We start from the raw sequence: 23,700 nt of genomic DNA, 5'->3' as shown, positions 1-23,700 counted from the left end.
AGACATAAATTTTTTTTTCTTTTTTATAAACATATATTTTTATCCCCAGGGGCACAGGTCTGTGAATCGCCAGGATTACACACTTCACAGCACTCACCATAGCACATACCCTCCCCAATGTCCATAACCCCACCCCCTTCTTCCAACCCCCCTCCCCCCAGCAACCCTCAGTTTGTTTTGTGAGATTAAGAGTCACTTATGGTTTGTCTCCCTCCCAATCCCATCTTGTTTCATTTATTCTTCTCCTACCCCCTTAACCCCCCATGTTGCATCTCCACTTCCTCATATCAGGGAGATCATATGATAGTTGTCTTTCTCTGATTGACTTATTTCGCTAAGCATGATACCCTCTAGTTCCATCCACGTCGTCGCAAATGGCAAAATTTCATTTCTTTTGATGGCTGCATAGTATTCCATTGGGTATATATACCACATCTTCTTTATCCATTCATCTGTTCAGCATGGAGTTTCCTCAAAATGTTGAAAACAGAACTACCCAATGACCCAGCAATTGCACTACTGGGTATTTACCCTAAAGATACAAACATAGTGATCCGAAGGGGCACGTCCACCCGAATGTTTATAGCAGTAATGTCTACAATAGCCAGACTATGGAAAGAACCTAATAACAGCCATTTTAACAGGGGGGAGGTTTTGATTTACATTTCCCTGATGATTAGTGATGTTGAGCATCTCTTCATGTACCTGTTGGCCACCTGAATATCTCCTTTGGAAAAATGTCACTCAGTTTCTTTGCTCACTCTTAATTGAATTATGGGGTATTTTTGCTATTGAGTAGGAGTTCCTTATATATTTAGGATATTAACCCCTTCTCAGATATATTGCTTGCAGATATTTATTCCCAATCTATAGGTTGCCTTTCATTCTGTTGTTTCCCTTGTTGTGCAGAAACTTTTTAGTTTGATGTAGTCCCACTTGTTTATTATCACTTTTGTTGCCTTTGGTGCTTCTGGTGTCATATCCAAAAAAATCACTGATACAAGCAATGTCAAGGAGCTTTTCCCCCCTTGTCTTCTAGGAGTTTTATGGCTTCAAGCCTTACATTCATGTTTTTAAATCCATTTTGAGTTAATTTTTTGAGTGGTAGAAGACAAGAGTCTAGTTTTATTCTTTTCCATATGAATATCCAAATTTTCCCAGCCCCATTTATTAGAGACTGTATTTCCCCTGCTGAGTATTCCTGGCTCCCTCATCATATATTAGTTGACTGGATATGCATGGGTTTATTTTCCAGGCTTTCAATTCTGTTCCGTTGGTCTAGGTGTCTATGTTTATGCTAGTACTATACTGTTTTGATCAGCAAATCTGATGCCTCCATCTTTGTTCTTTTTTCCTCTGGATTGCTTTTGGCTAGTTGGTTAACAGTCCTGAATGTCTTTTTGGTTTGCTTATCACCTGTGGATCTTTTCCAGTGAAATATCTGTTCATGTCTTTTGCCCATTTTCTAGTGGATTTTTCTAAGCTCTTGAGGGTCAAGTACTTTCTATATTCTAGATGCTACTCCTTTGTCAGCTATGTAGTTTGCAAATACTTCCTTCTAGTTTGTGGCTTGACTTTACAGCCTCTCTTTGTAGGCTTTTATAGTTTTTAATTTTGGTGGAGTCCAGTTCATCAACTTTCCCTTTTTTGGATTGTGCTTTTGGTTGGTATCAAATATTAAGAAAGAACTCTTTGCTTCACTCTAGATCATGAAGATTTTCTATTTTTTTTTTTTCGCCTGAAAGTTTCATAGTCTTACATTTAAGTACAGGAGACATTTGGGTTCATTTTTGTTTAAAGTATGAGGTGCAAGTTCAGGTTATTTTTGTTGTTGTTGAAAGGGCTAGCCTAGCCTCTACTGCATTGCTTCTGCTCTTTGATCAAAAACCCATTGAGCATATTTGTGTGTCAGTTTCTGGTTTCTTTATTCTGCTCTAGTGATCTGTGTGTCTATCTCTTTACTAATACCACAGTCTTGATTACTGCATTAATCAAGGGCCGCCTAATAAAGTATCACAGATGGGGTGCAAGGGGGGCTCAGTCAGTTAAGTGTCTGACTCTTGGTTTTGGCTCAAGTCATGATCTTAGGGTCATGAGATGGAGCTCTGTGTCAGGCTCTGAGCTCAGCAGGGAGTCTGCATGAGACCCTCTTCCTTCCTCTCCCTCTGCCCCTCCCCTGCTTGCGTGCTAGTGTGCTCTCTCTCTCTCAAATAAATAAATACATCTTAAAAAAAATGAAGTATCACAGACTGGGTGGCTTAAAACAAACATTTATTTTCTCACAGTTCTGGAGGCTAGAAGTCCAAGATCAAGGTGTTGGTAGAGCTGGTTTCTTCTGAGGGTCTTTCTCCTTGACTTGTATGTAGATGGCCATCTTCTCCCTAATCTTCATATAGTCTTCCCTCTGTGCCTGTCTGTATCTTAAATCTCTTCTTATAAAGGACCCCCAGTCATATCTGATTAGGGTCAATGCATTTGATTTCATTTTACCTTAATCTTAGAAATACTGTACTGGTGGCAAGATTTACCATTTTACCAGACTGCTTATTAATATTAGTGGCTAATATCTACTGCAAACTTCAAGAATAAATACAAAACATCTCAAGGGATTAAAAAAGTTTTATTCATCATCCCAGAATGATTATATATTACAAATTCTGATCAAAATAATAATATTAAAGGTTTTTTCAGTAGTACCACAAACTACCTGTACCTGAAGATAAAACCAAATAGTCAACTGGTAAGCATACACCGAAATTTACCCATGTTTAAAATATCATTTTGTTTAAAAAATCCACATACATGTTTTTCTGCTTATGAAGTAGAGGGAGCACACAAATAGCTATATAGGATTTTCATTTAACAAACCCATGCTCTGAATGAGTCATCAAAAGACCTAAAACCTTGTAATTTTTTTTGATGGTGCATGAGACAGTACATTGTTTTATACAACAAGATACACTACTTCTAATTCTCCTCATAATCCTTTTCAACCCCACTGTGAGAGCTGCTCCTAAGTGTGTAGCAGCTTGGTTGGCTAAGAGGTTCCTACATCATCTCTACATTTGGTTGGGTTGGGGGATGGCAAAGGGGCATTCTAACTAGAAGTTCTGGGAATACAGAAGCACAGATTTCTCATTAGAAAAATGCAGACCTGCCTACTGGTCCTGTGAAAAGCTTTCACTAGTGAATTGATCTGATTGACTTATAAACGATAATTAGATTTTAGTTTGTGCAGAGAAGCTTAAAAGAGCTTGAAACAAGGCCTGTAGATTCTTGCCTGAGACAGAAACACAAATCTGATGGAAGAAGGTGGAAGTGAGTGTTTTCAATTCTCCTTTACTCAAACACAGATATAAACCTTCATCAGCACAGATAGTTATATGAAACTAATGATTCCAAGTTCTCTCCCTCTGAAAATCATGACTTATATCTGCGGCTGGGTAGAGATTTACTAACAAAGAGATGAGGTTTTACCTCTAGAAAAAGCTAGAATATTGAAGAAGTCCAGGGCAGAACAAGTACCAAATCTAGGGAAGCAGAGAGAGTGAATTGCTTGGGACCAAGGAACTATGCAACATAAGGGATCATACAAGGAGACCTTAGGAGACAACTGCTTGACCAATAAAATGAAAATATTAGTTCTATTTAGAGAAGGAGGCAACTTGGTAATGTCTCTGAATTCATGAACCATATAATTTGTCCTTTAATGCCTTGATACAATGAAACAATTTTTTTTCCCTAAGTAAATTAAATTCAGTTACCCAACCTCCCGAGTAAGGCTTGTATTCTGAACCATAGTTTTTTTAAATCCCATTTGAACAATAATTAGAAAAGCAACTGGGAAATAGGAAACGGAACATTCCTTGAGTACTTACTTAATCCTAGGCCTGATGCTAAGCACTTTATGTTCCATCTTATCCTAACTAAAAACCCTGAGACGTACACACTTCCCCAATTTACTCATGTGGAAGCTGAGGCTGAGAGGTCTTCTGCCACAAATCCCACATGATGAACCTGTGATGCAAAATCGGACCTAATTCAGAAATTTGTGATCTTTTTACACCAACATGCTGATTCCCTTAAGTGAAATGTCAGAGGTGACCTAGCCAGGTCTTAATGAGAGAGGAAGAGGAGGAAAGACAATTTGCTGCTGGGACATTTCTTCAAAGATATCCTTTTGTCTGGTCAGGAACTAGAGTTTTTCCAGATAATTATATATTAGAAGTTGGGAATGTGGTACTTTCTCTGACTAGTCTTTGAGGAAAATTTTCCCGTGGGGATTTATAATATTAAGGATGAAAGAACTGTTCATTTTCCAGAAAGTAAAACTTGGGAGAGACTTAGAAACATGTGAAGCCTTAGGCTTGTGATACTGGATGAGGTGTTAGGCTGGAGTGTGGGAATTCATTCCAAGTGTCTTTCCCAGATGCAGCTCTGTTCCCCAGTCTACAAACCACTGCTCTTCTATGTAACACCTTGCTGTCCTATATGCCATCTGAAGTTTGGAGCCATGTTAAGGCTAGATACAATGGTTTGGGGTCACGAAGAAGAAAAGCAATGAATACAACTTATTCTCAACTACTTGTATCCATCAGAGAGTATCAATAAGGGAAGGAGGAAGGATTCTTTGGAAATGAGTGCTTAGCTAATGGTTTCCTGGGGAAGCAGAAGGGATGAAGTAGCAATGGGACACATCTTGAGCTTAAGAGAGTCAAGTACTCCTGGATATTAAGAGTATTATGATCAAAGGCTGATGTCTCCAAACATGAACTATTTCACCTTTTGGAGATACGGCATTTTGCAGTTAAAGGTATGAAGATAGCCTAAGTATTTTGGACAAGAAAGAAATACTCCTTCTTGATCTCTTTGTCACCTAAGGCTCCCAATCTGAGCAAAAACCTATTAAGTGGGGAATGGCAGAAACACCCTGAAACTGACTCCTGAGGCATGGGATGACTTCTCTTTGAAGCATCTCAAGCAGAGTTAAAAACGCTGTGTTGTGATGCAATAACATAGGAACTGGGCCAAAATCATGGCACTCTTGAGTTTTAACTTCAGGTGTTTCTCAAGTCACTGCTACCACTTGTTAATTTAGCTATAAAATAAAAGGCACAGAATGAATGTGATCCCTATAGCTTTTAAGACTCAAGAGCAAGATGAGGCACCTGGGTGGCTCAGTTGGTTAAGCAACTGCCCTTGGCTCAGGTCATGATCTTGGAATCAAGTTTCGCCTCAGGCTCCCACCTCCATGGGGAGTCTGCTTCTCCCTCTAACCTCCCCTCTCATGCTCTTTCTCACTCTGTTTCCCTCTCTCTCAAATAAATAAATAAAATCTTAAAAAAAAAAAAAGAAAGAAAGAAAAGAAAAGAGCAAATGATTTTCACTTGAGTAAACTTGTTTAGGAAGATAGTGGTAGATATTCTGCCATCTAGTGGTCAAATTTCAGGGTTTGTAGCTAGTGAATCAAAGAAATTGGCCATACCACTGCCCAGCTTCTTAGACATATTAGATTTTAAGAACTGCAGTTATACTGCAGTTTTATTCCAGCGACCAGAAGTCAGGAGCTGCAGCAGAGGGGAGAAGGCCAAGGGCTCCCCACTTAGAGAAGGACCGAGTGGCCATGTGGTTGTCAAATGAAGGGTTATCAATCTTGCCTCTCAGGATCTGTCTGGAGACAGCCATGGGTGCCTAACTTAGTTAATGTAAGAGGTTTTCTCCTGTAAAATAGACAGAGTGGACCTCAAAGTGGCCATACTAGGAGAATTGTTGTTGGAATACTCAGGTGAAAAAGAAAATTGATCTGATGAGGTTTGATGGTAGAGCCACTGGACACTGTGCACAGTTAAGGATTGTCAAGGAGGACAGAATAAAGTATGGCTGAACCTGTAGCAGAAGCAAGGCCAGCCTTCAGAGTCTGGGGAAAGGCTTTCACACCCTCAAGTTAGGGTAGGAACCAAGCAGAAGCCTGTAAAACCAGAAGGTAGTCAAGATAGGTATTTCAGCTGCCAATGGGCTGTGGAGGGAAAGATACAGAATCTCTGTCAATGTAGCCAAGATATCTTAGATTTTGGATTCTTCAAGACCTTGGGCTCCAGCGATAGATAAAAGAAAAATAACCTAAATAGGGGTGGGTAGGACCCCCTGGCAAACAGTGGAAGCCCCAATTTGAAATGGGCAGAAATGTGTATGCACTTAAGTATATATATACTTCTAAATGCTGAGCACAAGAAAATGGTCCTCACTAAATGGCAGATTTTACCCAGAAACACTATTAGTATCTGATATTTTTTCAACTATGAAAAATAAAATTAGGATTGGCTCTTTAGAATTTGGGTGTGATTTCTATGGGCTAATTTTCCAGCAAAAAGAAGCTGATTACAATGGCCTATCATCTGGGGACAAGTTTACTGGTAATCTATAAGAGTCCCTGAAAACCCCATTATGTTAGTTATGAAAAGATACAATGAGTACACATTGAAAGCTTGTCCTAAGAGAGAAAGATCAGTGGTTATCATTTATCAAAAAAAGTTTCTGGTGTTTTGAAAATATAGAGTGGGTGGTTGTAGGTCACTTTTCTCAACTTTGTTTTAGGAAAACTCAGTCAGCCTATTATTCCCTCAGACTCTCTGGTTTCCATTTCTGACACTCTTATTATTCTCTGGTTTTAGAGGAAAGTCTGGGATTTTGTCCAGAAAGTTGTCCTAAGCAGCCTGAATAAAATATAAGACCCAGCTTCCTTTCCTAGACAAAGAAAAAGATAGCAGTGCTTACTGTACCTACATATAACTTTACCTCTCTCTTGGAATATATCATTAAAGTGACTCATGAAGAAATGGAGGAGAGAGGGCCATCCCAGCCCACTCAGAAACATATCTTGAGTGGGGGAAAAGGAAACTGAAGGGTTTTAAATTGGTGGTACTTGATAAAGCTAATAAAGGGAAGTCTGAGTTTTTATCCCATCAATAGGCAACAGAAAGAACATCTAGATGGAACAATGAGACTGGACACAAACTTTACAAATACCATGACGGAGAAAGCATTTGTCAGATTTGCCATTGATCTTCACTTTGGAGATGTGATATAGTATAGAGGAGAGGGAACAGGTAGGCTTATATGCCATTTAAATTGGTTTATAGGCCATAAATGAAAAATATGGAGCTGGAATTGATGAATGAATACACAGAAGAGTACATCTTAGAAAAATTACAGGTAATTTCTATTAATATTTTAGTGTTAGCATCAAAATTGGGAGTACAAGGATTAAAAGTTTAGAAAATATTAAAGTCTATGAATAGCTCATATTTTTACCTAACAGATGGTTGGGAATGAAACAAGTGAAGTAAGTTTTGTGAAATCACAACCCTTTCAAAATCATGTCTGGTAGCATGATCTTGCTTGAATGATTTGTTAACAAGTGCTATAGAGGTCAGTGAAAATATTCTCACAATGGCTGGAAATTAAAGCATCACACAAGCACAAGCTTCCTTTTCATTTCAAATATGAAAATAGGAAATTACAGAAATCTGCATATCTTTGACAAAGCTAGAAAGCAGCTCTCATTCTTAGAGAATGATGCTCTGTACTCTAAATTAATTCCAAATGGGGCTGCTTGTAAAATGAAATCTGCTTGCATCCTTTCTTGATGCCACCTAAAGTATGATCACTTAAATATTAACTGCAACTCTACAGTCTTAAAAGCAGCACTAACATACAAGCTTAACTGCTGATTACAGGAATGGGTTACTCTTTTTTTACTGGTATATCCTTCATTAGCTTTGCCTGATGAACCCATCTTCCAGTCCAAACGTTATCTAACATTTTGAAAGAATATCATATTCTGTAAGAGCTTCGAAGGGTAAGGGTGTTTCCCTCAAAGGAAAACTGAGGTGCTTACCAAAGGGAAGGGAAAGAGAGACAGGTATGATGTCACTCATCTCTGCTTCTCCACTCAAACCTAGCACTGTACCTGGGACAGTGTACAGGGACTCCTTAACAAAAGAAAATGAGAGAACTAAATCACATGGCTCAGAAGTTAGGACTCTTCCTGCATCTTCAGACTTGACATATATCTTTGGCCCTACTTACGTGTGACAAATAGAGATTTATCTTCTTAAACAGTTATCCATCTTTGTGTCAGAAGGGGAATTCTACCATTTCAACTTACTGTCTCAGTATAACTGGATAACCTCATCCCACTCAGAAATGGGCCAGATTCCATTGGGCTGCACATTGGGGGGAGAGCGCTTCCAGTCCCATGTCTTCACAGGAATCTTCCAGGTCTTACCATAGTTGGCTTCAATGTACTCAATAGTTTCACAGGGCACATGAATCTTCATGTCTACAAACTCAGTCCAGCACAGTGTAAACTTGGGAAACAGGTATCTGCGGCAAAACAGAGGCAATGGGGAGAGGAGTTAGGCTCAACAGTACAAGTTCGCTCTAAAGAACCCTGCTGCTAGTGCACTCTGGGCCCAAGGAAAGTTCTCTCCCATCAGATAGCTTTGGGGAGAGATACAGTGGACATTTCGTGGTTTCTGACTGTTCAGCATCCCCTTCCTCTTATAAAGTTAACAGCATCCTCATCCCCAATCCCCAGAGATGGGTAAAAAAGATCCAGGCCTGACCAGTACATTATAGTGATTGGATCAGGGATAGCAATATACACAAATTAGGCAAATAAAAGTCAGCTTTGGGATTTCCGCTGAAACACCGAAGAAAGAGGCATTCTTTTTGCGGAGGTTTCTAAGCTGGTGGGATGCAAGCTGAGCATCTGTTATCTAACAGCAGGGAAAGACTGTCTGAGAATGAAGTCAAAGCCAAAAGCACCCAAAAGGCAGAGGAAAATGATACATCTCAGAAAACTGTAGGGAAGGACTTGCATTTGGCTGTGGCCATTCCTTAAACATCTCAGGTAAACCAATGAATACATACAATTCTTTTCTTTATACATTTCTAATACTTGCGATTCTTCCTACACAGAGGGAGGCACATGTAGCAGTGTGAAAGGAAACGACTCTTCTAGTCTGCCAGAGAACCTGAATCAACTCTGGCAGTACAGGACATTCTCCAACAGCATCACATATGCTTGTGCCTTTGAGGCAGGTCTTATTAACTCCTGAGTCCCGGGTTTCACTGTGCTTTTAGATGGCTTTTGATAACCTACTTAGCTTAGTTAGCTAAAGAAGAAACTCCCTGGGTCAGCCAGGGTATTCTTCAAACTCCTTTCCTAACTCATACTGCAGTGAAAATTTCTCAGGATATGTGAACATGGTAGTATGCACTAAGATGGGTTTTTGAGGAAAGCTTCACACCCCCTGCCCCCTCGTCCAATGCAGGCATAGAGGTCTAACGTCTGGATGTCCTGTACTTCAACAAGATGTCCCTTAAAGACAGCTATACTAACCACATTCTTCCTGCTCTATTATTTTACCACCTGCCCTTTTTAAATCTCTGTTCTCAGCCACAAACTTACTTTCTTATTTTTAACAGTTCACACATCATTAAATCCTCATTAAATTCAAACTGCTACTGAAAGACTCTACAGAACACTAAAATAAGCAGCATATGTGTGAGGCGAATCTTTTCTTTCATAACCTGGACTTCCCAAGGAAGACAGCAAGCATGACTCCAAGATGCATTCCCAGACCTCTGTCCCTCCCATGAACCTACCTGTAGTTCCTGGCTTTCTTTCGTCTCAAATGCTAAAGAATCTCTACACCAGCTCAGGCAGTGTTAGTTATAATGAATTTTACTCTATGTCTAGTGGAACTATTTTAACTAGCAGCTAAGCTTAAGAAATTAAACCAAAATATGTTTCTTAAAGGTACTCTAGATCAGTGAATTAAACTCAATATATTATAAAGGATAGCTAAAACAAGCCGTTTCGTTAGATTTAAGTTTATATTATAGCGCGATATTCTGTGTTGGTGTTTTCTGAGAAATGTTTCTTCTCTTCACCACATGAAAAAAACTTTCAGTAATGAGATCTAAAGTGACAATAGCAGAGATCACAGAAATTTAAATTATCGGAGGATTAAAGAAAAAAGAAACAGGAAAGAGCCAGATGTCAAAGCATAATCATATTGTGGAAATGGGATCTAGCTGGGATGTTCTCCCAGGAAAGGTCAGTTCTCGTAATATTCTGCTTTTAAATATCATGTTTTACCACCAGATGAACATAAAGCCATACATGAAAATGAGAGGCTGAACAAATTAAAAAGAAAGCAACAAGTCCCTTCTACCCAAACCAATGGGTGCTGGCAGTTAATAGACAATCCCAGCTGGCTTCTGTGAAAAGACGGCCACAGCAAATCTCATAGCTGAGGAAGAAATAAGATACAGCAGAGCTCCACCATCTGCTGGTCCCAATTTTATTCTGCACACTCATATTCATGGAATTGCTTATTTTGTCATCAGACCAGCCATCCATCATGGGCCTCCACCCTCCCCTATCAGATACTGGTCAAAAGAATGTTCACCTGTCTCATCCTATCAAGTTGACATACTCTAGCTGAAATGAGGCAGAAATTACGACCTATCTCCCTAACATAGGGCAGGAAACTCGTCTCTTACATATTAGCCTCTACAGTCTATCAAAGAGGTGAAAGAAAGAAAAATCAGAGGTCCAGGATAGATATGGTAGATGAGAATACTACAAATTTTAACGAAAGCAGTATTTTAAACAATGAAATGTTCAAATGGATAAAGCCATAACATTAAAAATAAACAATGTGAAAAATAATTCAAAGACAATTTAACTCCAATGTTCATTTGTGTTCCTAAATGGAAACATCCCTAAATCGTTGTGGTTTTCTTTTCACTAAAAAATTTTCAATTCAATCAGCAAAAAGAATATTCCAGCTTCCTAGGAGAAGAAGAAAGATAAACCATAAAATGTGAAAGCTGATTGTTAAATAGGATAGAGGAGAGGCAGAGAGGGGGTGGGTGGCACAGAACACCACATACCATGTACTCTGTCCAGGTTACCAGTAAACAATGACTAAAACTAGAACACACCATGGGTCTGCGACATTACCTTAGCTTTTAGAGCTAAGGTTAAGTTTGGCTAAGCAGTGTGTACTTTAGAGCTCTGGGACAGGATCCAAAATGTGAACAGATTTAAATTCAGACTAAGGCAACCCTTGTAAGCTCAAGGGATCTTTTCACACACATACAAATCCTTCCATTCACATTTTCTATGTCATAGCATGTTTACTTCATTTTATCTCTGCATGAAAGATTAGAATTAAGAGTTGGTTGGAGCTAAAAAAAAAAAAAAAAGTTGGAGTAAACTATTTTTTTCCTCACAAAATTCCTTATAATCTGTAAAACTACTTACCGGTGGTTAGATATAGTAATCTCATCAGTTTAATTGCACATCCCATAAACATAATTGCTAAATGGAAAACACTGTTTTTATTATTACTACTTAGCTAGACTAAGTGAAAGAAAGACACCATCATTTACAACTGAATTTGACCTTTTTAAACACAAGTTGCATTAAACTCTGGAATTGGAACAGCAGAGCGATGTTTTCAAACAAGAATTTCCCGCAAAACAACACAAATGGTCTATTCTCATTACCAATCCTTAATTTCTTTTTCTTATGCTATTCCGGTGCCTAAGCCCTCTAGCATTCTGCTTAATAGAGGCAGGCAGAGCACGCATTTTTTTTTTTTTTTTTCTGATTCCAAATCCATTTTACTCCAAGCTTGCTAAAAGGCCTTTCCCCCACTTTTGGTTAATTATGAAATTTATCAAAAGTTTTTAATGTCAGGGGCGCCTGGGTGGCTCAGTGGGTTAAAGCCTCTGCTTTCGGCTCAGGTCATGATCCCAGGGTCCTGGGATCGAGCCCCGCATCGGGCTCTCTGCTCGGCAGGGAACCTGCTTCCTCCTCTCTCTCTCTGCCTGCTTCTCTGCCTACTTGTGATCTCTGTCTGTCAAATGAAATGAATAAAAAATCTTAAAAAAAAAAAAAAAAAAAAAAAAAGTTTTTAATGTCATCAAATGATAATGGAGGGTTTCTTCCTTTTGATCTTTTAAACATTTAATGTTGAAAATTACACTAATACACAAGAACTACAAAATTTAATATAATACATGATCAAGTTTTGCAAATGTTCTATTTATAGCAGACAAGAAAGTATATTCAGCATTTATTGGGTGAAGACTTTTCTATATATCCAATAAATCAAGCTTGTTGATTTTCTTCATGTTTTCAATAGTTTACTAATTTCTTCTTTGCCTGAATCAGCAGTTTGGTTTTTTTTTTTAAAGATTTTATTTATTTATTTAACAGAGAGAGAGCGCGATCACAAGTAGGTAGAGAGGCAGACAGAGAGAGAGGGAGGTAGGCTCCCCGCAGAGCAGAGAGCCTGATGAGGAGCTTGATCCCAGGACCCTGAGATCATGACCTGAGCAGAAGGCAGAGGCTTTAACCCACTGAGCCACCCAGGCGCCCCTGAATCAGCAGTTTTTTAAATAAAGATATTTATTTAATATCTTTATTTAAAAAATAAATAAAGATATTTCAGAATCTCCCACCATAATTGTGGGTATGTTAAATACTCATTAGAATTTCATCAGCTTTTGATTTACATACTTGAAGACCATATTTTTTTTTTAAAGATTTTATTTATTTACATTGAGAGAGAGAGAGAGCTAGCAAGTGGAGAGGCAGAGCGAGTGACAGAATCTCAAGTAGGCTCCATGCTGAGCACAACTCTGAGATCATGACCTGAGCCGAAATCAAGAGTCAGACACTTAACTACTGAGCTATGCAGGTGCCCCTGAAGACCATGTTATTAAAATCAAACAATATTTCTTTGTGGACTACTCCTTTGGAAAATTATGTAGTGGGCCTTTCAATCCTTTAATATTTTCCCCCTAAAATTCTATTTTGCCTGATACTAATATTACAGCAGCAGTTTTCTTTAGTTAATAATGTTGGGGCATATCTTTTTCCATCCCTATAATTTTCACCGTTTCTGTGTGATTTTGCTTTAGGTGTGCCTCTTGCCAAGCCTTATATAGCTATGTTTTGTTTTTCTATCTCATTTTAATCTTCATCTTTACATGGGTTAGCTTAATCTGTTAATATTTCCTGTAATTAATTTTATAATTAGACATATTTTGAATTCTAGAGCCAGACTGCCTGGGCTCAAATCCTGGCTCCACTTCTTACCAGGTATAATACATTAGTCAATCTCTTTGTGCCTTAACTTCTTCATTTCATTTATAAAATGAGGGTACTAAGCTTAGAGAGATGTTAGCATAGAATAAATAAAGTACTTAGAATAGTGTCTAGCACATACACAGTAAGTGGTATTACAGTGTTGACTGTTGTCACAATTATCTTTGCATGTTTTCAGTTTGCCATAACTTTTCTTTGTCCTAGCTTTCCTAATTTCATTTAATTGATAAAGGTTTATTAAATTCTCATTTGTTCTGCTTATTTGGAAGTTAATTTTTTAACAATTTTTTTAAAATAAATAAATTTCTGCACCTGGGCACCTGGGTGGCTCAGATGGTTAAATGTCTGCCTTCAGCTCAGGTCATGATCCCAGAGTCCTGGGATCAAGTACCACATCAGGCTCCCTACTTAGCATGGATCCTGCTTCTCCCTCTGCCTCTCTTTCTCTGTCTCTCATGAATAATAAATAAAATCTTAAAATAATTTCTACATCCAACATGGGGCTTGAACTTACAATCCCAAGATCAAGAGTCACACACTCTACCAAATGAGCCAGCCAGGCACCCATATTCGGAAGTTTTAAATAATATTTCTATCTAGCAGTAGTTACTATTTGTAATAGCTACTACCGTTTTTAAAGATTTTATTTATTTATTTGACAAAGAGAGAGATACCAAGTAGGCAGAGAGGCAGACAGAGGGGTGGGGGAAGCAGGCTCCCTGCTGAGCAGAGACTCCCCCACCCAATATGGGGCGCAATCCCAGGACCCTGAGATCATGACCTGAGCCAAAGGCAGAGGCTCAACCCACTGGGCCACCCAGGCACCTGCTACTGTCTATTTTTTAACCTATATATTTCACTGTAAGAGTTTCTAATAAAAACTGAATATGTGTAGAATCTCGACCCCCTTCCTACTACACAGAACTTAGATACACTTTACTCCTTCAACACTGAAAAATCATCTCCTCCTCAACTTATTATCATCAAGAGTTTCCCTTTCTAACTTTTCTCTTTTTAACACATTGTCATTTTATTTTTTATAGACAATGGCTCACCAATTTACTGACATATTGTACACATTTTTTTGTTCACCATTATGTCATAGATATTATGTCTTCCTTCTGTGTCCTTTAATAGATCTTTAAGCATGGATCTCTGAGATGTGAACTTTCTTAATCTTTTTACACATGTAAATGTCTTTAACTTGACCTCCCTCTTGAAATTTAGTTTTAACTGCATATAACTTAGTTATTTCTCCTCAGTTTTTGAAAAATAACCTCCATTATCTTCTGGCCTCTACTATTAGAGGTATATTTGCTGCTCCTTTGTGAACAATCTATTTTGTCTAGTAACCTGAAAACAAAATTTCTTTAAAAAGATTGTACTTATTTGGGCACCTGGGTAGCTCAGTTGGTTAAGCGACTGCCTTTGGCTTGGATCATGAACCCAGAGTTCTGGGATCGAGTTCCACATTGGCTCCCAGCTCTACAGTCAATCTGCTTCTCCCTCTGACCTTCTCCCCTCTCTGCTCTCTCTGTCTCTCTCTCAAATAAATAAAAACAAATCTTAAAAAAAAAAAGATGTATTTATTTATTTGAGAGTGACAGAGATAGCGACAGAGATAGTAAGAGAGAGCACAAGTGGAGGAGAGGGAGTAGTAGGCTCCCTGCTGAGCTGGGAGACCGATGCGGGGCTCAATCCCACGGCCCTGGGATCATGACCTGAGCTGAAGGTAGATGCTTAACCGACTGAGCACCCAGGAGCCCCAAATTTTTGTTTTTGACATTACAGTTTTCTTAAGAAGTATCTAGATGTAGATTTTTATTTATCCTGGTTATCTGTCTTTAATTTGGGAATTCTGTTTAAATACTGCTTTTTCACCGTTCACTCCAATTTCTTTTAGCTCAGCTATATCTTTTATTTTTTTATTTTCTTTGATTTTATATTTATTTTTTATATTCATTTGAGTATAGGTGACCACAATGTTACATGTTTCGTGTGTACAACACAGTGATTAGACAAGTTTATACATTATGCTATGTTCATCACAAGTGTAGCTGCCTTCTATCCCAATACATTGGCATTATATTATTACTGACTATATTCCTTAAGCTGTGCCTTTTATTCCCATGACTTATTCATTACATAATGGAAGTCTATATGTCCCACTTCCCTTAACCCATTTTGTCCACCTCCCCACACCCCACTTCTCTGGCAACCTTCAGTTTGTTATCCGTATTTATAGGCCTAATTCTGTTTTCTGCTTGTTCATTCATTTAGTTTACTTTGTTTTAGATTTCACTTATGCATGAAATCATGCGGTACTTGTCCTTCTCAGTCTGACTTATTTCACCTAGTATAACACTCTCTAGGTCCATTCATGTCTTCTCAAATGGCAAAAGCTCATCTATTTTCATGGTCATGTGATATTCTACTGTGTGTGTGGGTGTTTGTGTGTGTGTGTAGTGTGTATACTCTTTATATCTTCCTGAGACATTTGTTTATTGATGGACCCTTAGCTTGCTTCCATATCTTGACTATCGTAAATAATGCTGAAATAAACAGAGGTACATATATCTTTCCAAACTAGTGTTTTTGTTTTCTTTGGGTAAGCATCCAATAGTGGAATTACTGGATATGATATTTCTATTTCTAATTTTTTGTGGAAACTCCGTACTGTTTTCCACAGTGGCTGAACCAATTTACATTCCCACCAACAGTGTATGAGGGTTCCCTTTTCTCCACATCCTTGCAAACACTTGTTATTTCTTGTGTTTTTTAATTCTGACAGGCCTAAGATGAGATCTCATTGTGGTTTTTAATTTACATTTCCCTGATACTCAGTGATGTTAATTAGGTATGTCTTTTAGACACACTCATCAGTGATTTGTACTGAACCAAAAGGAATGTGGCAAAGTGAGGAATTACTGTGCACAGTAAGTCATTAAGTCCCTACCATCAATTTTGCCCAATTCTCTGAGAATTGCAATCTATTCTTGAGAACCAAGGTTACAGCATGCTGACTAGCATTTTTTAAATGATCTCTTCCACTAAGCCCCTCAAATTCTACCACAGAAAACACAGAAGCAAAAAGTAATACTGAAATGGCTAATATACTTTTCAGAGCCTAAACTAGAATATAATCGCTGAGATCTTCATTCATCCCATACTCCACTCCTATCCCAAACTTCTAACATATAAGCAATATACACAGCACATACGTGTTTTATAAAATAAAATTCTACCCACTGAACCTCATTTTCCCACTGACTTCCAGTATAAATTGAATGATTCCATTTATCCTACTGACTTTTAAACTCTGCTATGCAGTCTCCCTAAGACATTACTACTGATTAGCTGTACCATAGGAGAAACAAGAAAAAATTTATATCATCAATGAGTAGACAAATTAAAGCTTGTATAAGTGGTTGTTATCATGCAACACTTGAATGTACCTCCAAGACTATATCAAAAACTATCCATTTAAAGCATGCTCAAAACTCTTTTTTAATGCCAGAAACAAAGCCCCAGGACATTTTTATTTCTACTGCATAACTTCCAAAAATTAGATCTATAGTTTATCAACAATCAGACTCAGCTGTGCTTGCTTTCTCTCAGACAATGTTAATAGTATTTCTCTTTGGATCAGATAATTTAAAAAAGAGATTAAATTATGATTTCAACTTTTATACTAAATAGAAAAAGCTTGTTTTATTTTGAACTCAGATTACCTAATTTGTCAAATCAGATGCAAAAGGCTCAAAGCTTATCATTGCAATTAAACCTGCCTTGATCAAACTCATCCCTCTGGTCCCAGTTATCCCTCTATTTTAGTATGTAATCTTGGGCTCTTTCCTCTTCACATTGGTTTTCTAAGTCATAATTTTTTTAAGACTTCATTTATTTTAAAGAGAGAGAGCGCACGCTCATGAATGGGGGGGAGAAGCAGGAAAAGAGAAACAAGCAGAATCCTCGCTGAATGCAGAGCCTGATGTGGGGCTTAAGCCCATGATCCTGACATCATGACCGGAGATGAAATCAAGTGTCAGACACTTAACTGGCTGAGGCACCCAGGTGCCCCATAAATTTTTTAAACTTGTAAATAAACTTTTTTTCTAAATACATTTTTTGAGAAGTAATTTACATATAACAAACTGCACCCATTTTAAGTTTTGACAAACACATACACCTGTGTAAATACCACAGCAATGAAGACACAGACTACTTCTACCACCCTGCTTCCCAAAGGTCCCTGTGCTCTTTGGCAAGTCATAGAGTAGATCTACCCTGGCCCCTAGCAATCACTGATCTTACTATATTCTTCATTGGTTTTGCCTGTTCTACAATTTCAAATACGTGCAGTTACATAGTATGTACTCTTCCTCTCTGATCTCCTCCACTGAGCATATTTTGGAGATTCATTTATGCTATTGTACATATCAGCAGTTCATTTCTCTTTACTGTAGAGTAGTATTTTATTGCCTGAACATAGTATAATTTATCTGGTCACCAGAAGATGGACATTTGGGTTGTTTCCATTTTTCTGGCTACCATGAATAAGAATGCTACAAACATATATGTCAACTCTTTTGGTGAAAATATGTTTTTATTTCTCTTGGACTACTACCTTATAAAAGACTTTATAGAATTACATTCAAACAAGACATATGGCAGTCTTAAAAAATATAATTTATGTCACATAAATAAAAGGTCTTCCATTTATTCATTCTCAGGTAATTTTTTTCAGCATTTTTATTTTTATTTTATTTTAAGTAATATCTACACCCAATGTGGGGCTCAAAATTACAGCCCCATGCTCGAGTCGCATCCTCTACTGACTTGAGCAGCCAGGCGCCCCTGAGGTAATCTTCTCTTAAAAAACAAATAAGCAAAGATAACTATATAAATAACTCCGACTTCTGTACCTTGTATACAATTACCATATAAAATTCATTCAAAGTTCTTCCCTCAATGATATACTTTGTACCTGCTACCCACTAGAGGTTTGGAAATATAATTAAGGAAACCTAAGACAATATATCTGTTGTAAGATATGAAGGCATAAACAGAGTAGGAAATGTGAGTCGTTTTCAGAAAGGCCAATGTTTTAAATATACTAATTTAAAGAAATAATCTTTGCTCACAGGCTGAGTAAGCACAGAGTGTGGCCACAGACCAGGGAGACAGGAGTGAATGACTGTTTTTCTGAGAGCACAATGAGGAGAGGGGATTCCCCCCCCCCCCAATCTCCTCTGGGCCAGAGACTGGGAGGACACCATTTTCATTCTCGTCCTCTAAAACTGCACAAAAAGCCTTCAGAGAACCAAAGCTACCGAGAGCAAACCAGGGCAGATTACTTAGCCTGACCCCTAGCAAAGGTGGTGCAATTCTGCCTGAGGCAAAGACATTTGAGAATCACTGCAACAGACCCCTCCCCCAGAAGATCAGCAAGAACATCCAGCCAAGACCAAGTTTACTGATCAATGAGAACTGGAAAACTTCAATGCTAGGGGAATATAGCACACAGAATTCATGGCTTTTCCTTATGATTCTTTAGTCTTTCAAAGTTAGTATTTTTAATTCTCATCATTTTTTTCTGTTCTTTTTCATTTTTCTTCTTTCCTTTTTCTTTTTTGCTTTCTTTCTTTCTTTCTTTTCTTTTTTTTTTTTTTTGTAAGATTCTATTTATTGGGGCACCTGGGTGGCTCAGTAGTTAAGCATCTACCTTTGGCTCAGGTCATGATCCTGGGGTCCTGGGATTGAGAGCCGCATCAGCTCCCTGCTCAGTGGGAAGCCTGCTTCTCCCTCTCTTACCCCCTTGCTTGTGTTCCCTCTCCCGCTGTTCTCTGTCAAAAAAAAGGAAAGAAAGAAAGAAAGAAATTCTATTTATTTATTTAACAGAGTCAGCGAGAGAGGGAACACAAACAGGGGGAGTGGGAGAGGGAGAAGCAGGCTCCCCAATGAGCAGAGAGCCTGATGTGGGGTTCCATCCCAGGACCCCGGGATCATGACCTGAGCCAAAAGCAGATGCTTAACAACTAAGTCACCCAGGCGCCCCTTTCTTCCCTTTTTCAACCAACTTATCAATACCTTTTTAAAAAATCATTTATAATATTCACTTTTAGAGTTATATTCTATCCCTTCATTGTATTTAACCTTATTTTTTGTACATATATAAGTTTTTCTTTCTTCAAAATTTTGGGATACAGATTCTTCTAAAGACCAAAATATACCCTACATCTACTGCATGGCTTTTTCTATTCACCCACTTGATCATATTTTCTCTCACTTTTTTTTTTTTTTTGAAAAATTAAATTTTTCTTCTTTCTTTTTTCAGCCAACTTATCAATTCCTTTATAAAAGTCTTTTTAAATTTTCATTTTTACAGTCATATTCCATCTCTTCATTGTATTTACCCTTATTTTTGTATTTATACAAATTTTTCTTTCTTTAAAATTTTGGGTGTCAGTTTCTTCTAACAGATCAAAATACACCCCAAATCTAGTGTATGGCTCTGTTCTGTTCACCAGCCTGATCATATTCTTCTTTTCTTTCTTTCTATTTTTTCTTTTCCCCCCAGTTGTGGGTCTCTTCTGATTTGTTTAGTGAATATTTATCTAGGGTTGTTGTTACCCTTTTAGCATTTTATTCTCTCATTTATCTGTTCTTCTCTGGACAAAATGACAAGATGTAAAAATTCACCTCAGAAAAAAAGGACAAGAGGTTGTACCAACTGCCAGGGAGCTAAACAACATGGACATGATAAGTAAGATGTCAGAACTTGAGTTCAGAATAATGATTATAAAGATACTAGCTGGGCTTGGAAAAAGCATATAAGATACTAGAGAATCCCTTTCTGGAGAAGTAAAAATCCAACCAAGTAGAAATCAAAAAAGGCTATTAATAAGGTGCAATAAAAAATAGAGGCTCTAAGTGCTAGGATAAATGAGGCAGAAGAGAGAATCAGTGATATAGAAGACCAAATGATGAAGAATAAAGAAGCTGAGAAAAAAAGAGATAAATAACTATTGGATCATGAGGGGGAAATTTGAGAGATAAGTGATACCATAAAGTGAAACAATATTAGAATAAATGGGATCCCAGAAGAAGAAAGACAGAGAGGGGCAGAAGATATATTGCAGCAAATTATAGCAGGGAACTTCCCTAATTTGGGGAAGGAAACAAGGATCAAAATCCAGGAGGCACAGAAAACCCACCTCAAAATCAATAAAAATAGGTCAACACCCTGACATCTAATAGTAAAACTTACAAACCTCAGAGACAAAGAGAAAATCCTGAAAGCAGCTTGGGATAAGAGGTCTGTAACCTACAATGGCAAAAACATTAGACAGGCAGCAGACCTATCCACAGAGACCTGACAGGCCAGAAAGGACTGGCATGGTATATTCAGGGTACTAAACGAGAAAAATATGTAGCCAGGAGTACTATATCCAGCAAGGCTGTCATTCAAAATTGAAGGAGAGAGAAAAGCTTCCAGGACAAATAGAAACTAAAAGAATTTGTGATCACCATACCAGCCTTACAAGAAATATTGAAAGGGGTGCTATATGCAAAGAGAGAGCGTAAAAGTAACATAGACCAGAAGGCAACACAGACAATATACGGTAACAGTCACCTTACAGGCAATACAATGGCACTAAATTCATTTCTTGCTATAGTTACCCTGAATGTAAATGGGTGAAATACCCTAATCAAAAAACACAGTGTATCAGACTGGATTAAAAAAAAAAGACCCATCAATATGCTGTCTCCAAGAAATTCATTTTAGATCCAAAGACACCTCCAGATTTAAAGTGAGGGGGTAGAAAACAACTTACCATGCTAATGGACATCAAAAGAAAGCTGGGGTGGCAATCATTGTATCAGACAAATTACATTTTAAACCTACAACTATAATAAGAGATGAGAAAGGACACAATATCATACTTAAAGAGTTGGTCCAACAAGATCTAACAATTTTAAATATTAATGCCCCTAACATGGGAGCAGCCAAGTAATAACAAAATCCAAGAAACACATCAACAATAATACAACAGGGGACTTTAACACGCCCCTCACTGAAGTGGACAGATCATCTAAGCAAAAGTTCAACAAGGAAATAAAGGCTTTCAGTGACACACTGGACCAAATGGACATCACAATATATTCAGAACATTCCCTCCCAAAGCAACCGAACTTACATTCTTCTCCAGTGCACATGGAACATTCTCCAGAATAGATCACATACTGGGTCACAAATCAGGTCTCAACCAATACCAAAAGATTGGGATCGTTCCCTGCATATTTTCAGACCACAATGCTTTGAAACTGGAACTCAACTACAAGAGGAAAATTGGAAAGAACTCAAATACATGGAGGCTAAAGAGCATTCTATTAAAGAATGAATGGGTCAACCAGGAAATTAAAGAAGAATTTTTAAAAATTCATGGAAACAAAAAGAAATGAAAATGAAAACACAACTATTCAAAATCTTTGGGATACAGTAAAGGCGGTCCTGAGAGGAAAGTATATAGCAATACAAATCTTTCTCAAGAAACAAGAAAGGTCTCAAGTACACAACCTAACCCTACACATAAAGGAGCTGGAGAAAGAACAGCAAAGAAAGCCTAAACCCAGCAGGAGAAGAGAAATAATAAAGTTCAGAGAAGAAATCAAAGAAAGAGAAACCAAAAAACAGTAGAACAGATCAATGAAACTAGGAGCTGGTTCTTTGAAAGAATTAATAAGATTGATAAACCCCTGGCCAGAGTATCAAAAAGAAATACCCAAATAAATATAATCATGAATGAAAGAGGAGAGATCACAGCCAAAACCAAAGAAATACAAACAATTATAAGAACATACTATGAGCAACTATATGTCAACACACTAGACAATCTGGAAAAAATAGATGCATTCCTAGAGATGTATAAACTACCAAAACTGAACCAGGAAGAAATAGAAAACCTGAACAGACCCATAACCAGCAAGGAAACTGAAACAGTAATAAAAATCTCCCAATAAGAGCCCAGGGCCAGATGGCTTCCCAGGGAAATTCTACAAAACATTTAAAGAAGAATTAATAACTGTTCTTCTGAAACTGTTCCAAACAATAGAAATGGAAGGTAAACTTCCAAACTCATTTTATGAGGCCAGCATTACCTTGATCCCAAAACCAGACAAATATCCCACCAAAAAGGAGAATTACAGATCCATATCCCTGATGAACATGGATGCAAAAATTCTCACCAAAATACTAGCCCATAGGATCCAACAGTACATTAAAAGGATTATTCAGCACGACAAAGTGGGATTTATTCCTGGGCTGCAAGGTTGATTCAACATCTGCAAATCAGTGTGATACAATACATTAATAAAAGAAAGAACAAGACCCGTATGACACTCCCAATAGATGCTGAAAGGCATTTGACAAAGTATAGCATACTTTCTTGATCAAAACTCTTCACACTGTAGAGATAGAGGGTACATACTTCAATATCAAAGCCATTTATGAAAAATCCACAGTGAATAACCTATTCAATGGGGGAAAACTGAGAGCTTTTCCCCTAAGGTCAGGAACACGGTAGGGATATCCACGATTGCCCCTGCTATTCAACACAGTACTGGAAGTCCTAGCCTCAGCAATCAGACAACAAAAAGAAATAAAAGGCATCCGAAATGACAAAGAAGTCAAGCTCTCACTCTTTGCAGATGATATGATACCTTATGTGGAAAACCCAAAAGACCCCACTCCAAAACTGCTAGAACTCATACAGGAATTCAGTAAAGTGGCAGGTATAAAATCAATGCACAGAAACCAGTTGCATTGCTATACACCAACAAGACAGAAGAAAGAGAAATTAAGGAGTCAATCCCATTTACATTCATAACCAAAACTCCAAAATACCTGGGAATAAATCTAACTGAAGAGGCAGAGAATCTGTACTCAGAAATTGAGGAAGACACAAAGAAATGGAAAAATGTTCTGTGCTCATGGATTGGAAGAACAAATACTGTTAAAATGTCTATGCTACCTAGAGCAATCTACACATTTATTGCAATCCCTATCAAAATACTACCAACTTTTTTCACAGAAATGGGATAAATAATCCTAAAATTTGTGTGGAAACAGAAAAGACCCTGAATAGCCAGAGGAATGTTGAAAAAGAAAACCAAAGTTGGTGGCATCACAATTCCAGACTTCAAGCTCTATTACAAAGCTGTCATCATCAAGACAGTATGGTACTGGCACAAAAATAGACACATAGATCAATGGAACAGAATAGAGAGCCCAGAAATGGACCCTTGACTCTTGGTCAACCAATTTTCAACAAAGCAGCAATGAATGTCCAATGGAAAAAAGACATTCTTGTCAACAAATGGTGTTGGAAAAATTGGACAGCCAGATGCAGAAGAATGAAACTGGGCCATTTCCTTACACCACACACAAAAATAGGCTCAAAATGGCTTAGACCTAAACATGAGACAGGAATCCATCAAAATCC

At 37.8% G+C, this 23,700-nt stretch overlaps 1 protein-coding gene across 7 annotated transcripts in view; it reads right to left on the bottom strand.

Moving 5' to 3' along the window:
- Window positions 1-2,601: 2,601 nt before the first annotated feature.
- The window catches only part of FKTN (fukutin), a 74,950-nt gene continuing 53,851 nt past the window's right edge, over window positions 2,602-23,700 (bottom strand). For 6 of the 7 annotated variants that reach the window (XM_047700212.1, XM_047700207.1, XM_047700209.1 and 3 more), the window contains exon 10: window positions 2,602-8,385. In XM_047700212.1, the coding sequence (XP_047556168.1) occupies window positions 8,172-8,385 (214 nt within the window). In that variant the 3' untranslated portion in view covers window positions 2,602-8,171. The remainder of the gene's footprint in view (window positions 8,386-23,700) is intronic. The other variant, XR_007122292.1, reaches the window with a different exon arrangement.

The sequence above is a fragment of the Lutra lutra genome, chromosome 13 (genome assembly GCF_902655055.1).
Source record: "Lutra lutra chromosome 13, mLutLut1.2, whole genome shotgun sequence".
Lineage (NCBI taxonomy): Eukaryota > Metazoa > Chordata > Mammalia > Carnivora > Mustelidae > Lutra > Lutra lutra.
This window is presented reverse-complemented; position numbering and strand designations above follow the sequence as displayed.